At 50.0% G+C, this 16456-nt stretch overlaps 1 protein-coding gene across 7 annotated transcripts in view; it reads right to left on the reverse strand.

Moving 5' to 3' along the window:
* The window catches only part of TRAPPC9 (trafficking protein particle complex 9), a 538722-nt gene that overhangs the window by 419584 nt on the left and 102682 nt on the right, over positions 1-16456 (reverse strand). For all 7 annotated transcript variants that reach the window (XM_027598884.2, XM_027598890.2, XM_027598898.2 and 4 more), the window contains 2 exons: positions 8797-8942; positions 1831-1916 (listed from right to left, as the gene is read on the reverse strand). In XM_027598884.2, coding sequence (XP_027454685.2) covers positions 1831-1916; positions 8797-8942 — 232 coding nt within the window. The remainder of the gene's footprint in view (positions 1-1830; positions 1917-8796; positions 8943-16456) is intronic.

The raw sequence follows: 16456 nt of genomic DNA on the forward strand, positions 1-16456 counted from the left end.
ACATATTACTTTTAAACCAGATAAAAATGAAAGCTACTTTTTCTGAGAGAGAGAGAGAGAGAGAGTGCAGGGGTCGGGGGAGGCAGAGTGAGAGGAAGAATCTTAAGCAGGCTCCACACCCAACACAGAGCGCAAGGCAGGGTTCAATCTTTTTTTTTTTTTTTTTTTTTTTAAGATTTTATTTATTTGACAGAGAGAGAGCACAAGCAGGGGGAGCGGGAGGCAGAGGGAGAGGGAGAAGCAGGCTCTGCACTGAGCAGGGAGCCCAATGCGGAGCTCGATCCCAGGACCCTGATATCATGACCTGAGCTGAAGGCAGATGCTTAACAAACTGAGCCACCCAGGCGTCCCAAGCAGCAGGGTTTGATCTTACAACTCTGAGATCATGACCTGAACCGAAATCAAGAGTTGGGCGCTTAACCGACTGAGCCACCCAGGTGCCCCTGAAAGCTACTTTTTAAGACAAAAAAAAAAGTGTCAGAAAGAGCAGCAAGCAACTGATACTTGAGGCACTTTGGGGGAAAAATCCTCTGAACAATTATTCCCTGTTCAAGCCAAGAGACAGAAAGTCATTAAGAGGTCTGACCTGAGAGCCAAACCCTAAAGCTGGCAGTTTCTTGCATGACAGGAGGAGGACAATACTCATCCCTGTTGGCTTCCTCTCTGAGTGACCTCAGGGCTGTAGGCTTGACATGCAGCTGAAATTCTCAGAGCTCTAAAGAATTTTGGAAACCTATGTCTCATGCTGAGAGCCTAATCATCATCTTAAATAACCACCAGTCTGCCTGGTGAACTCCTACTCATCCTTATCTTCTCAGCTGAGCCCTTGTCTCTCCCAGGGAACCTTCCCTGACTCTCCACGTGGGCTCTGGAGCACCTCATGTACCCCCAGCACTGACCATGACAGGGTCTAGGTCCCCCTAGTGCCCTGCCCACAGCATGATACGTGGCATGAGCGCTCATCAAGGTATCTTCACAAAAAGCCCACCCCTTACTCTGAACATGAGTCATAAAACTCTAAAAGAAAACATGAACTATCTCAAAACCAGCCTTTGCAAGTCTCTGAAAAAAAAATCACAAAGCAATACTGTATGCTAATATGTAATATCAGGTACTAACATATAGTACCAAGCAGAGCTACACAGCAACACATGGTACTAGGTAATAACCCATAGTTACCCAGCCGCGCTACATAATAATAAGCACAGAGGAGACTTGAGAAATGGGACCCTCATGGCAGGTGGGTGGCTCTGGCCCGGAGACATCAGAATTAGTCTGGAGAGCCAGTACACATCTCCTTCCCACTGACTATGGAATTAGGTGAGTGGCTCCAGTGGACAGCACTACAAAGTGAGCCTTTAATGCCCTACACAAACGTAGACACAGAACAGTGGATTTCAGACCTGAGAGAAAGCTCCCACTGCTGGTGCGGTAATTCACTCTCCTACTGTGCAGACCTTGTTCTTCCCTCAGGCCTTGACCATCTTATCATCCTGTAGCAATAAAGTAAGGCTGATACTCAGTAGCCAACAGAACATACACTTTGTAACCTGTGCTCCTCTCATGTAAATTTCAACATGATTATTTCAAATCTCACATCCAATCAACTACACGTGGTGTGTGTTCAAATCAGAGGGGTCTGTTCACTGATTCAAACATTGAGCAAAGAGCACTAAAGACACAAGCATGACAAGACGTGGTCTTCCTTCACAGAAACCTTATCATCTTTGGCAAAACAAATATGAAAACAGACATATATCATAGGATATGTGCCTCAAATATTAAGTAAAAACTTAGTTTCATGGCAAGTTGTTGACTGGTGATACATACCATGTTTTCAACTCGGAGTTCAAATGGCATTGGGTTGTATACCATCAGCTGAACTTCACACACGGCTCCTTGAACCCACTGGAAATCTAGAAATGCACACACAAAATAATCTATGCGTTAGTTGGTGTTTCTGCATATTTCACATGGTTTCAGATTACTCCTCCGGCAATTTATTTTCCCAGTGAAGCAGTGAGCATACGGCCATCTTCAGATGAAAATAAAGCTAGTGTAACTGTAGCCTTCTCTAACAGGAAGTCACCACTGCCACTTGGATACTTTGTAATGGATGTTTCTCGCCATCTTAAGCTGGCTGAATTCATGCCCGTGTGCCAAATGCAACTTTACAGAACTGAAATCAACCCAGATAGCGCTGTTCCTGACAAGGACCCATAAGTCACACAGATCTTCACTGGTCCAGAGGCTGGTACTTAGGAAGATGGTGCAGCAGTCAACATTAAGTGGCACAGAGAATGACTCCCCTGTCTCCTCCTTAAGAATGTGAGAGAAGATGGTGGCGTCTCCTCCTGGGTCACTCCCAGGTCAGCTGTAGTCCAACACCTTTTGAAGGCAGAATTCGGAGAGGACCTCGAGACCCCTGGTCCTGGTGTACATGCCCTGTGTAACCCTCTCCCCGAGCGTGAATATGGTGATTGGATTATGTTCTATAACAAAGGTGAGGGGATTTTGTAAAAAGGTCCCCAACCACTTGGCTTTGAGTTAGTCAATAGGAGATTGTCCTGGGAGTGGGCTGATCTAATCAGGTGGGCCCTTACGGGGCCCACATCCCTCCTTAGTGAAAAGATTCAAAGCATGAGTGGGTGTATGGAAGAGGCCATAGTAGCAAGGATTGGAGAGGGCCTCCATGAGCTGGGAGGGTCCTGGCTGACAGCCAGGAAGAGAGCAGGGGCCTCAGGGATACAACCACAGGAAGTGAATGAAGAACAACCTGAGGGAACCTGACCCAGATCCTTCCCTAGTCAAGCCTCCAGATGAGGACACAGCCCCACGTGACACCCAGATTTCAGCCTGTAAGACCCTGAGCAGTGGACCAAGCAAACACATGCTAGACTCCTGACCCACAGAAACGATGAGAAAATAAGCCTGTGTTGTTTTAAGTCGCTAAGCTTGTAGCGATTTGTTACAAAACAAGAGAAAAGTAAAGCAGTGCCCACGTCCACTTCCATGGCCCTCTACTTCCTTTAAGACACCCTGTTAGGCAAATCACAAGGAACTTCAAAATCAATTAACTTGCGTTGGGCATTGTCCAGTGTGAGGCACTTTCAAGCAGTTTATCTCATTACTCTTCATCACCACTTCGTGAGACAGGTATTATAATCCCCACTGTTAGAGGGTGGACACTCAAGGTCCAAACGAGTTAATACATGTGCCTGGGAATCACAGAGCTAGTAAGTGGGGCCATAGGGACTTAAGCCCAGCCTCCTCCCTCCTTCCTCCCACCCCTCCTTACGGGGCTTCCCAGACCCTCAGGCAGGAGAAACCCCCAGGGCAGGCTCACAGAAGCCATTCTCTAGAGCACACTGCACCTCGACCTGGCCCTTCAGCAGCATCTTTGAGCCCACACTGACTCCAGCAGCAGCCCCCAGCCCCTTCGCACAACCAAAGAAAATACCACTTGTTTTAACAGGTTGCTCTGCCTGGCAGCTAAGGAACTCTGTGTTTTCTCTGTCATGGTCCAAAAAATCAACATTTAAAAAATCATTTTCCTGGGGTTTTGAAAGGAACCATTTATACTTGCATCACCCTACTCTACTGAGGGTATATCTAAGATAAATCATTGATTACATCACTGATCACATGATTATTTTTGTCTGAAAGAAGACCATCTCCTCTCCAAGCCTCAGTGTGTCAGATCACACAGGGGAGGCCCTTCCTCGAGATTCTATCCCAGAAACCGTAGAAGAACAGCAGTGGGTGGCTGTTCAACACCTGCCCAGCATCAGGTCCTCCCCACGGGAGCCACACAGCACTCTTTCTACAACATTGGAGGGACCTGTCCAGTAGGAAGCACCTGTGATTTCTCGCTGCATCCCCAGCACCTAGGACAGTGCACACAACTGCTATTCAGAACCTTCTCTCCATAGCTGCCAGGTCCTTTAGGAATATTACCTCCCCTGACCCTCAGAAGAACCCTCTGCGTTAGTGTCTCTTGTCCTCTTACTGCACTCGGGCAAACGGGATCTTGTCTGAGGTGGCAAGTGGGAGGCGGCAGGGCCAGGCTGTAGCCCACTGCCTGTGCAGGCCACCTTGACCTCAACACTGACCTCGACCTCGGCACTGAGCCTGGCCATGTCACAAAGTCCTGGCACAAACGACAGAAAAGCCTTCACCCGCTGTGCTCGAGCTCAGGACCTACGTACACCACCATCACCTCTGCACAGAGCTGAACTGAGACAGTGGCAACGCTAGCAACAAGGAGACAGAAAGATGGGTAAATTATTCCAAGTTGGAGTGCTGACGGTCCCAGAAACCGCCCCCAAGGGTTTCTTCTTCTCAAACACTCCACGCCCCTACTGTGATGATAACTCCCCCAATTATACACAAAGATTCATTTATAGAGATTGGAATTTTAGGTTAAAGACGTGATTCTTCAAACCTCTAGGCAGGTCTTCGCTGATGAGAATACTGTGGAAAACATATTAGAAGCCACAGAATATAAATTACATTTTCCTACCTGCGGGTATTCAACAAATAACATGCATTTTGGCCGAGGCTTCTGTTATATTTCAGAAAAATCTTGCATCATCCACTGAATTTATCCTCAGCCCAGATGAACAGGGGCTTCTCACTGTGATGAGAAGCCATATTACAAAGAAAGAAATTCCTGAGCTTTGAGTCGAAACCTGGGCTGGAGACTGAGCTGTACACTTACTAGCTGTCTGACCAAGGGCAGGTCATTTATATTCAGCTCAGTCTTAATTTTCTCATTTGTCAATTGGGGATATAATGCCTGGAGGATCATGCAGTTACACAAATCACTGGATGATGTTTGTTTAAGCCCTCTGCAACAAGTGCAGGGCATTACTTTCATAAAAAGAAGCCTCAACAATTTAAGATTGGAGAGGAAAAACTAAAGAGGCAGGACTGGCTCTAGCGGGGTTGGGCGGGGGGGTTGGAGCTGTAGCCACACAGGCCCAGGCTTGGGCGGGGAGGGTTAATGTTCTGCTGTCACAGGCTCCAAAGTCTTCATAATTTCTGAAATTTCTGAAAAGGGGCACCACAAATCATGTAGCTGATCCTGAGAAGGAGTCTCAGACCTCCCATTTCCCAAACAACCTCCGGAAGTTTCTCTAAACAAAATGGGTGAAAGTTTCCTCAAAACATTCTTTAGGAGAGAAAGCTTATGGCCAACCCCAATGAGACCAGAAAGAACAGCCAGAAACTCCCAGACGGCCCAAAGGAGATAAGCTTCAACTTGATGTTGAGTCTAGGTCTGCCCAGAGAGTGATCTGCCCACCATCAAGAGCCAATAAGAGAGAGACTGGAACAGGACCCAAGTCTTCCGCCTCCAAAGAGGTCAAAGGAGGGTTCCCATCGGAAGACAGGCCCCGCTCACGGGAACGTCCACTGCAGCGGGTCCAGGAGCCCCCTGGCCCTCCCCGGTCTGCCAGGAGGCCCACCCAGCTACCCTGCTTCCAGTCCTCTCAAGCTTGTCCTCCAGAGCAGGGGCCCTGGGGGCAGGAGGGTGAGCCATCTCAAAATCAACAGACTGAAATCAGAATGTCAAAGACAAATTTTCACCACAAATGCCTACTTGGTCAGGCCTCTCTCCCCTAACAACCAGGAGACACTTGCAGCTAGCTGGTCACTCATTCACGTTAATGAACATTCACTGGCTTTTACTCGCACCTTATCAGATGCTGGGCGCTGCTGGACCACGGAGATGGGGCCACCGCCACGGCCACCCCAGGCAAGGCTGCCACAGCTGCCATCACCAACCCGAGCAGAGCCACATCTCCCGGCACTGCAGCCATCAGCAGCGGGGGGGCCCCCAGGAGCAGATCCGCCTCCGCCTTCCTGCACCTTCACTCCAGGCAAGGGCCTCCGTGGCCGACCCAACAGCATCGGGAAATGTCGTTTTCAGGCTTTTAGCCCAAGCAGCACAGTGAGAACGGCAGGCAGGGTCAGAGGACCGAGGGGCAGTATCTGACCACTGGTAACCATCTGTGTGGACTGGTTTTTGTGCCCCTTACAACACCTGACCCACAGCAGGGGGAACTCGTGCCCATACCATGGATGCAAGAGCACACAAGCAAAATCATTTCCCAGAACGCAGATGGAAAACATTCCAACACTGTCAGAGAAAGCTCAAAGTCTCATCGTTTTAAATATATTAAATATATTTAAAGTCAAGGAAAGGCAAGGTTCCACACCGCAGAAGAAGCTATTTTTCTCCACTTCAGCCCATCTTTGCTTATTTAATGGCACTAATTAGAACTAGCCATTATTTTATTTATGGGTCCACTTACTTGTACTTACTACTTGAAAGTACTGCTGAATACTTCCCTTCAACTTCTACCTACATACATCTCACGACAGCAGGGACCATGACTGTCTTGTCGCCATTAGAACCACGGGGCCACGGAGAAACTCGAGGGGAGCTTACTGCCGGATAAAAGACTGAACCAATGGAGAGACACACGTGCGCACACGCACAGACACACGCGCATGCGCACACACGCACAGGCACACGCGCATGTGCACACACGCAGACACGTGCATGCGCACGCGCAGACACACACAAACGCTGTAGTGCAGTATGCTATACACTTGGGGCTCCTAATTTCAGAAACCTAACAGAACTTACAATCCGATGCTATTTTTCAAGGACATGTTCCCACATTTCTATTGCCTTCTTGATTTAAATAATGAACAAGCAGAGCCCCCTGAGCCACCCCTTGCTTCTCGAGAGACCACCTCACCATCAAGGGAGCCTCCGGGGCACCTTCCAAAGTCGGGGGTGTCCCCGCTCCCGCCGGACCAGCGCTTATTGTCCGTCCAAGCTCAGCAGGTAAGCCAGCAGGTCCTGCTGGTGACAGTCCTACAGTTTTAGACAACCTGACCTACATCTCATCCTGCCCTCTCACTCCTCGTGTGTTTCTGCCCCACCTGCTGCCTACACTGACCTGGAAACCCTGTGCAGAGCAGGGGCTGTGTGCTGTGTCTCACTCAGGCCCCTTCCGTGTGTGCTCTGCAGGCAGGAGAAAACCACCCTTGCTCCAAGAGCACTGAGCTGAACTACGACACCCTTGCCTAAGGCACCGTGTGAATGAGAGCCGCTGGCCGTTACAAGAGAGCAGCTTAGGGTCAGTTTAGTGCTCCTATGCCAGTCATGCCCTCTGTCCTAGGAACAACCTCCTCACTTAGGAAATCCTTTGTTTTTAAGGTGTTCAAATAACTTACTAATTGTGAATAAAGTTTATTATGAGATGCTTCCAGATGCTAAGGATTTCTAGAGCTGGTATTCATGTAGGAATTCTTCACTGAGACCATGTGAGGTGCATAACGCTCACACTATCCCTCTGGCCTCGGGCCCCATGGTGCCGGCCAATAAGCACGAAATGCACCATGAGCCAAGGCCTGCTCTGAGTTCTTGGGCAAGTCATTTGAACTCCCTGAATCTCAGTTTCCTTATCTGTAAAATGGGGTTCATAATACCCACCCATTCCTCCCCACATCTGTACAACAATCTTACAGCAGCTCTCGGTACGGCGGGGAGCAAATGGAGAGAGGGGAAACAGAAACATGAACGTGGACGTAGGTATTATAAAGAACACTGGGCCTCAAAGGCACAGAGTGTGCTGGGAGGAGCATCCTCTCTGGGGTGGTACGGGGACGAGCCTCGGCAGAGGGCACAGCCAGCACCAAGGCCGTTCTGTTCCAAGAACAGACCCGTGTGGCTGGGTCTGAGGAGCAGGGGGTAAGTAAGAGAGGCCGGAGAACAGAGAGGCAGGCCGAGGACTGCACGGCAGGCCAGGCCACGGAGGGCCGAGGTCCACGCTGTGGGGTGGGTGGTACCACCAGGGCACAAGGGCACCTATACCCTGGGAAGTAGGGCCTCCTGAAGTAAGGCTGCCTTTTTGCTATATTCACGGTACAGGGATTACGAGTAGAAATGAAACAGAAGAAGAAAGCCCTGCACTTCAAAAGCAGAGAGCAAAAGCTTCTCAGGTCTTGTGCTGAAACTCCTCAGAGAGGATCAGCAAGTACCCACCAGGACAGGCCTCTTGACCCCTTCGCTTTGACACTGTGACACATAGGCTCATGTCTGGCAGTGATCAGCACCATTATCCAAAATGTCAGGGGCCCAAGGAAGAGGGAGCTGGCAAAGAGTGAGGCCCACTGCTGGACCAGGCATTGGGAAGACTGAGAGGGTGGCTCACAAGCCCTGCGTCTGCCGTGAGGGAGGAGGGGAGCAGGCAGGGCTGGGACCCAGTGGGGAGCTTGGCACACAGAAAAGCGCATTAGAGATGCTCAAGAATGCATGCTGGCTCCTGCTCTACCCCGAAACATGGGTCCACCTGTCCCTGCTGAGCCCCCAGACCCCTCAGAATTGGCATCCTCAGCCCCCAGGCAAACAAAGCCAGGGCTGCGAGGGCCAAGAGAGAACGGCATGCACTGCCCCTATCCCCCAGGCAGGTCTGAGCTCAAGTCACCCTCTGATCTCGGATGATCCCGAAGTCACTCTGGGCTCCAACGATCCCTCTTCTGTTGTCTGCTTCAGCCCTGATAACAGAGGTCTTCTGGTTTCTAGAACTTCCGCAGACTCACCTTTGATGAAATCGATTTTAAAAAATCAGATCTAGGGCCAGAGTTCTGACAATGGCAGCAAACTGCATAAAGTGAGATGGAGCCCATGCAGACACGCATGAAGGAACCGGAATCTAGAAAAGCCGCTGGAGGCCAGGCGGCAGGGCACAGCCAGAAAGTCAGGAGGAACGCACCTACCTATTTTCTTGTTCCGCTCTTCTCCACGGTTGTGCGCAATAATTGGTGAGTAGATGAACGGGCTCTTGGTCGACACATTCTGACCCAGCAAGCTCTTCATTTTCTGTGGCCGGAGGCTGGCAGGAAGGTTCAACAGCTTCACATGCCTAGTGTTTCAAACGGAACAAAAAATACTTCAACTGCCTTGTTAGCTCAGTTTCAACGTAAATACTACCAAAACCCATGTGTCAGAAAAACAGGACATCCCAAAGCAGAGGGAAAAGCACTCCAGCTAGGCAGGAAGAGCAGGAGATCACCGCATGTGGTCACTCAGGGCCATCCTGGACAGCAGCCGCTCCCCGCCGCCGGCTCCAGCGGCCGCGAGGACCAGGCCGAAATCCGCATGGCACTGCCTGCCAGCTGTATGCCTGTGGGTGCCTTGCCTTCTTCCACCCTCGGGCTCCTGGTCTACAGAACGCACCCAGGGCCCTCCCTCACACACTACTGCGAGGGGTCACGTCAGGGCTCGGGACCTACTGCTCAGCAAGGCCAGTTCTCTTCTCCCTCTTGGCAGGCATGCCCCCAGCACACAGGAGAACAGGGAGGGCCAGAGGTTAATCGTGCCGTCTGCATCATGAAGAGCAAGGCTGACACCCCCCTCCAGCACAGCCTGTATTTACACTGCTCTCCCAGCCGCAGATGTGAACTCATCGCCCCTCACACTGGGATCGGGTAGCTCCCGTTTATTTGGGACTCGCCAATCTGCGCAGCCTGAGCACACCCAGGCCCCTGCTCACCACCTCATATGTATGGTCTCAACAAAACATCCCAACCACCCTCTTAGCTTGGCTTCTATTACTAACGCCTCCACATCATCGATCAGAAACTGACACCACAGAGACAAGAAGTTGTCCAAATTGCCGGACCGGAAGCCGGTGACAGCAGGAGAGACTACGCTCTTAAACCTGTGACCCCCCTCCCATGACCAGCGAGGCAAATAGGGTTAGGATCTGAAATGTTCTGAGGTGGGGAAATGGGGTGGCCTGGCAGTGACCCTGCCAGCGCTCCTGCCCTGTGTGTGTGTGTAGCCTCCTCACAGGAACGTAAGGCCAGTGGGCAGTAAGGGAGTCATGCATGTCCTCCTAGGACCGAGCCCTTTGTTTGCTTTTCATTTTATTTTCCTTTCAGCTCCTTTAGGATGCCTTTTCTCAGGTTTTTTTTAAGATTTTTTTTTTTTAAGTAATCTCTACACCCAACGTGGGGCTCAAACTCACAACCCCAAGATCAAGAGTCACATGCTCCGCCAACTGAGCAGCCAGGCGCCTCTTTTCATACATTTTTTTTTTCCATTCATCTGTTGACGGGCATTGGGTTGTTTCCAAGTCTTCGCCATCGTGAATGATGCTGTGATAAACATGCGGGGCAGACATCTCTTCGAGACCCTGTTTTCATTCCCTTCGGATACATGCCCAAGAAGTAGGATTGCTGGATCATAGGGTAGCTCTATTGTTCATGTTCTGAGGAATCTCCACAGTGGCCGGACTGATCTGACTCCCACCAGCACTGCATGAAGTCCCCTTCCTCCTCCCCCCATCTTCCTGATGACAGTCACCATAACAGATGTGAGGTGGTAGCTCATCATGGTTTCCACGTGCACCTCCCTGATGGTGAGCGATGCGCAGCATCTTTATGGTACATATATACAACGGGATGTTACCCAACCTCAAGACAAAGCACTCTGAAGCAGTGCACCAGCCTCCAGCTCTCGTCCCCTCCTTGGACCGTCACTGACGGCCACACACATGACTCCGTCCATTTCCCACAATAATCCAAGGGAGCAGACCAAAGTCCTCGAAGCCAAGGACTGCATCTTGTATACCTGCTCTGACTCCCTTGTCTTTGCATGGACCCTTCCGCTAAGCTTTATTCATACAGGATCAGAATCACTTAAAATTTATCTGTTTCACTTTAGCTGTGAGCTCTCTAGGACAGGGGCACCCAGGCACCCAGTGCCTGGTACAATACTTTAATAGATACCTCAGTAAATATTGAATGAATAAACTCCCAAAAGTTGAATTTTTTATTTTTATTTTTTCAAAGATTTTATTTATTTGAGAGAGAGAGCATGTGCACAAGCAGGGGGAGCAGGAGAAGGGGAAGCAGGCTCCCCCCGACCCCGCTGAACAGGAAGCCCGACCTGGGGCTCGATCCCAGCTCCCTGGGATCATGAACCAAGCTGAAGACAGATGCTTAACCAACTGAGCCACCCAGGTGCCCCCCCCCCGGAATTTTTTTTTAAAGAGTTATTCATTTACCTGAGAGAGCAAGTGCACTCGAGTGGGGGGAGGGGCAGAGGGAGAAGAGAATCCCAAACAGACTCCCTGCTGAGCACAGACCTTGACTCGATCTCACAACCCTGAGATTATGACCCAGGCCAAAATCAAGAGCTGGACGCTCAACCAACTGAGCCATCCAGGCACCTCCAAGAGTTGAATTTCTAACTCAGCTTCCAAATCGTTCAAAATTACAAACTCAAGCCCAAGCAGTTTATTACTAACAGTTGCATACCCTAGCCATTTGTAAGCACGCAAAAAATACCTGTGCACTGCATGGGGACTAAGATGAGCAAACTGTAAAGCTGGCCGAGACAGCACGCCCGGTGTGGGTCTCATGTCCACGCACACCCAGTCCAGAGGCGTTCCCCTGCAGGTAATTCTCAGTCTGCCCGAGAAGCAAATTTAGGTGGTGTGCAGACCCTGACTACCATCTGAAGGACCGACCCACTCTACAACTGGCACAGACTACTTCATCTCCCTGCACCTCGATCTTTCCACCCATAAAACAGGAGAAACACCAGCTACCTGATAATGCTGTGGGGGAAGAGGGCACCCCCTTTCCCTAGTCCCATGCTGCCATGGGAAGGGTGTCCTCACCTCACCGGGCCCCTCCCTCACTCCTCTTAAGGGAGGGGGCCAAGCTGGAAGGAGAACCAGGGTGTGCAATGCTCAACCCCTTCTCGTGGGGCCCGCCTGCCCGCAGGGGTGCACTCTCTGTCGTGCTGTCCACGCAGAATGAAAGGGGTCTGGGCCTCCCAAAGAGGCACAGAGTCCCACCCAGCTCTGCTAGACACTGGGGTAACGTCATCTGGCCAGACCTGAGCCATGCTGTTCACCGGATCTTCCATCTGTCTGAGACAGGCCTTTGTTCCTATTGATTCCAAACTCAGGCAAAGAAGGAGGAGTATCTGAACTGGTATATTCAAACTGTAGCAGGCTACTTTGAGGACGAAGCAAGCTAAGATACATAAGCACATAATAGGTGCTTTAGTGCCTCACACAGAGCAGGCTGCAAAAGCGTTTCTCTTCCCCTCCTTAAACCAACACTTGTTTACAAACAGACAGCAAAGCCCCTGGGGCAAAGACTCTAACTCTGGACTTGTATAAAGAAATGAAGTTTTGGTCCCAACCCTGCTACAAGCAGGCTATTGAGCCTTGGACCAGGCACAGTCTATCTGAGCCTTAAGAGTTTATTCATGTGTAAAATGAGTCTGTTTTCTTGGAACACAAATAGGTTTCTATGACATGCCACGGTCACTACCTAAAAATGAGATGTCATCTGTGTTTCTACTGGATTCATCTATACCAGCATAGAAATTCCAGATCACATCAAAGGCTCTTAAAACATGCAAAGGAATTCTAAGGACATGGTTAGCCAGAAAAGTAACCCAACAGTGGCCACAGGGTTCATGCATAACTCGAAACTTAGCATCAAATATCTTCTTATAAAGTGTATCCTATGGGAAAAACAATCACTCAAGGCACTTGACCTACAGGACACATAGCTCCTTTAGCATGAATCCCTGCAGAACCAGTAAGACCACATTTAGTCTATGAAGCTGCCAACAGGGAAGCAGAGTTCCAGGGGTCAAGTGTCCAAAGCAGGGCTTGTAAGTAGAGATTCCATCTGAAAACTGCCCCACGTCAAAGGCCGGCTGTGCTCAGCTCATTGTGGCTGACGGGGACCGAGTGGGGCCCTGCAGGGGACTGGCTGGGATCCTGACCCGACACACACGGACGACGGGAGTGTTGGGGAAAGCGGCTTACCTTCCCTCACTTGGTTTTGAATCCATCTACCTTCTCCACAGCAGAAGCATATCTAAGAGCCCACCGCGTATCTCTGCACAGATGGGCAGTGACTCAAATGGCCACATGTGCCCCACACTGGGCCGGGCGCGACGGACATGGCTGGAAAGAGCGCACACACCACCAGGTCAGTGAGTGCCCCACTCTCACTCCTGACTGGACCACATGCTTCTCACGATCCCCATGAAGCTCTAGTGTGAGCTCCGTCAGGGAGGTTGCAGGCATGGCAATCACACAAGTGTGAGGGAAGATTCTGGACAACATTGCACCTGATGAGGTCGTGGGAGCCCCACCTGGACTGGGATCTGGGAGGCCGACTGTCCTGTTTCATCAACCAAGAAAACCGCCCCAACTATCATGGGCTTCTAAGCCCTTTTTTGAATAAATATGTGTAATCCTGTCTCAAATAATATAATTAACTTAAAAGTTTTAGGGGTGCTTCGCTGGCTTAATCGGTACAGCATGCAACTCTTGATCTCGCAGTTGTGAGTTTGAGCCCCACGTTGTGTGTAGAGATCACGTAAAAATAAAATCTTTGGGGCACCTGGGTGGCTCAGTCGGTTGAGCATCCAGCTCTTGGTTTTGGCTCGGGTCGTGATCTCAGGGTCCTGCGTCAGCTCCGTGCTCAACAGGGTGACTGCTTGAGGACTCTCTCTCTCCCTCTCCCTCTGCCCCTCCCCCTGCTTGTGCACATATGGGCTCCCTCTCTAAAAATAAATAACTAAATCATTAAGTTTTAAAAGCACCAAAGCCACTCAAAAGCCACTCAAAGGTCATTCTGACTGAAGGGTTTGGTCCTTATCAATTAAAATACCCTCACTAACTCCAGAGCTCTTTGCCAGACTGAAGGAGCTCAGTGTTAGCTCATCAAAAAACAACCAGCGAACGCCCTCCAGCCCGCCTCCAGTCCACCCCTCCAGAAAGCCCCACTGGTTCACTGTAAATGGCATTTTAGCTCTACTACCATTTCTTCTTTAAGAATTCACAACTTGCTATATGTGAACAGTCTCCATGACTGTTACTTGCTTTTGTGTACATTACCATTTTATGGAGAGTTCTAGAAGGAATATAAGAGGGCTTCTAGTTTTAATGGGACTTCTATGTGCTTGCTCTGGCCAGCAGGAACTAGGTATGGGTTTGGCAGCCTCCTGCTTGACCATCTGGTGTGAATCTGGCCCTTGCTTGACCAGGACTGAAGCCCCAGAGTTCACCACTGGGCCAAGCACATCTCAGGCACTCAATAAATATTTGACTCATTGAATTCTAGAACAGAATTACAGCAGGGATATATTTTGCCCCCCCCCTTTTTTTGTTAAGTTGCATCATCATTACTTTAAACCATTTCTGGATGAGCCCAGGTCATGCTCCCACGCCCACAGAGCAGGTAGGTGTCTTCCTGTAAGCCGATGAGATGGTTTGTTCAAAACTAGGAAAGTCCTCAACAGGAGCAATGGCTCCAGTCACTTCTTGTAAAGCCACAGCCGTACCCAGGAGGCGTCACCAACATCAAAGTAGCTTGTGTCTGACAATTCTGCACAGCAGGTCTGGTCACTTACGCATGGCTGCGGGCATTTTCCCACCAACTCATCCTGTGACGCATATCAGAAGCAGAGTCCTCAGATGTACCTATTGCTGAGCTCTTTCTTCAATGCCTGGTTGGGATGTTTTCTTAATTAAACTGCTAACGTCCCTGTTTCCAGGCACAGGTCCTTGGAGCACTGTCCTCGCCTGCAGTGCTGCATCGGCCCTCCGCGGACGGGCACAAGGAAGGCTGAGTTTGTAGGAGAGCGGCAACGCCACACGCTAACCACAGCGCACAGACTCTCCGAGGGCCCGCCACGCTCCGAGTACTGACCAGCAGTCATGTGGGTCTGCCAGCTTCCAGGGGCATCCCAGAACACCCTCCACCTCTGTTTGCTTTTGCACACGACAATGCAGCTCGGAGTTCTCTGCTGCCTAACTCCCGTCGAGAGCTCACTCCTGAGAAATCACACTCATGCCTGATGGACATGCAGACCACCCACAACGTGAGACATTCCCCGCCGTACGGCTGGGACTATCCAGGCCATCGGAGTGCTCGTCTGGGTCAGCCCAGGCTGCTATGACAGAACACCAAAGACGGGGGCCTTGAACAGCAAACATTTCCTTCTCGCAGCTCCGGAGGCTGGAGGTCCAAGATCGGGGCTCCTGCACACTTGGGTCCTTGGTGAGGGCCCTCCTCCTCGTTCACAGGCAGTGCCCTCTCACTGTGACCTCCCCTGAAGGAGAGAAAGAGCTCTGGCCCCTTTATCCACAGCCAACCTGCAGCCGAGGTAATTTGCAATGTATACGGAAGCTGTACCCATTTCTATCCGGTGGCGTTAGGAAAACGCCAATGGAGGAGTCAATCCTTCAACTAAATCTTGAAAGATGACTAAGTAACAATAGGCAGAGTCAGGGCAGCAGAGACATTTCAAGCAGAAGATGAAGCCAGAACAAAGGAATAAAACTCCGTCACACACTTTGGGACTCCAAGTGCTTCTGCAAGGTGTGTGGCACTGGCAGGACCAGAGGAAGAGGAGCTCACATTAAATCCGAGACAGAGCAGGCCACGGGCAGCCTTGTAAGCCGTGCAAGGCAAGCACGTGGGGTTCTGTTCTATGAGCAACAGGGAGCAGAGCGGACGGTGAGATACACCGATTTTCCAAATCTTCCAAAGGCATTTCCTTACGCTTTGCCAGTGGTGCTAATGCTACCGTGGGGTAAAAATCCCATCCACGAGGCTTCCTATACCTGATCACATGCAGTTTATAGTTCTAGTTTTTAATGAGACCAGGCATGAGTGATGCAATCAGTGAGTCACTGGGACAAAAAAGGCTTATTTCTGTAGCTGAAAGTCTCCAAGAACCTTAAGAACATGTTTACACAAGGTGGCTAGTACATAAAACCAGTTTTTCTTAAACAGTCCAATACAGGCCACACAGACCCTGACAGTGAAAGAGATACAATGCCAAAAAACTGGTCACCGAAAATTTAATAGTATTTGCCAAAAAGTTAGACTATTATGCTTCCACCCAATCTGTTGTTATGTTTCTAGGCAGCTAAGGGATTAAAATGTTAACATCACAGTATTTTTTCAATCAGTGCACTGTTTGAAAATTTAGGTGTACTGGGGCGCCTGGGTCGCTCAGTAGGTTAAGCCTCTGACTCTTGTCTTCAGCTCAGGTCATGATCTCACAGTGGAATCGAGCCCCGACTCGGGCTCCGGGCTGGACGTGGAATCTGCTTGGGATTCTCTCTCTCCCTCTGCCCCTCCCCACTCTGCTTGCACACACATGCTCTCCCTCTCTCTCTAAATAATAACAACCACAATAATAATAATAATGAAAATGCAGGTATAAAATATCTCCAAGAGAAAACTGAGATTTATGGAGTGCTCAGGATGTACCAGCCACTGTGTTCCATGCTTTTATATGCATCAGCTCAGCTAAAACAAAACAATAGCCCCATGAGGAGCAATTTTTAAGCCATTTCAAAGATTAGGAAACTGAGGCTCACAG

The sequence above is a fragment of the Zalophus californianus genome, chromosome 4 (genome assembly GCF_009762305.2).
Source record: "Zalophus californianus isolate mZalCal1 chromosome 4, mZalCal1.pri.v2, whole genome shotgun sequence".
Taxonomy (NCBI): Eukaryota; Metazoa; Chordata; class Mammalia; order Carnivora; family Otariidae; genus Zalophus; species Zalophus californianus.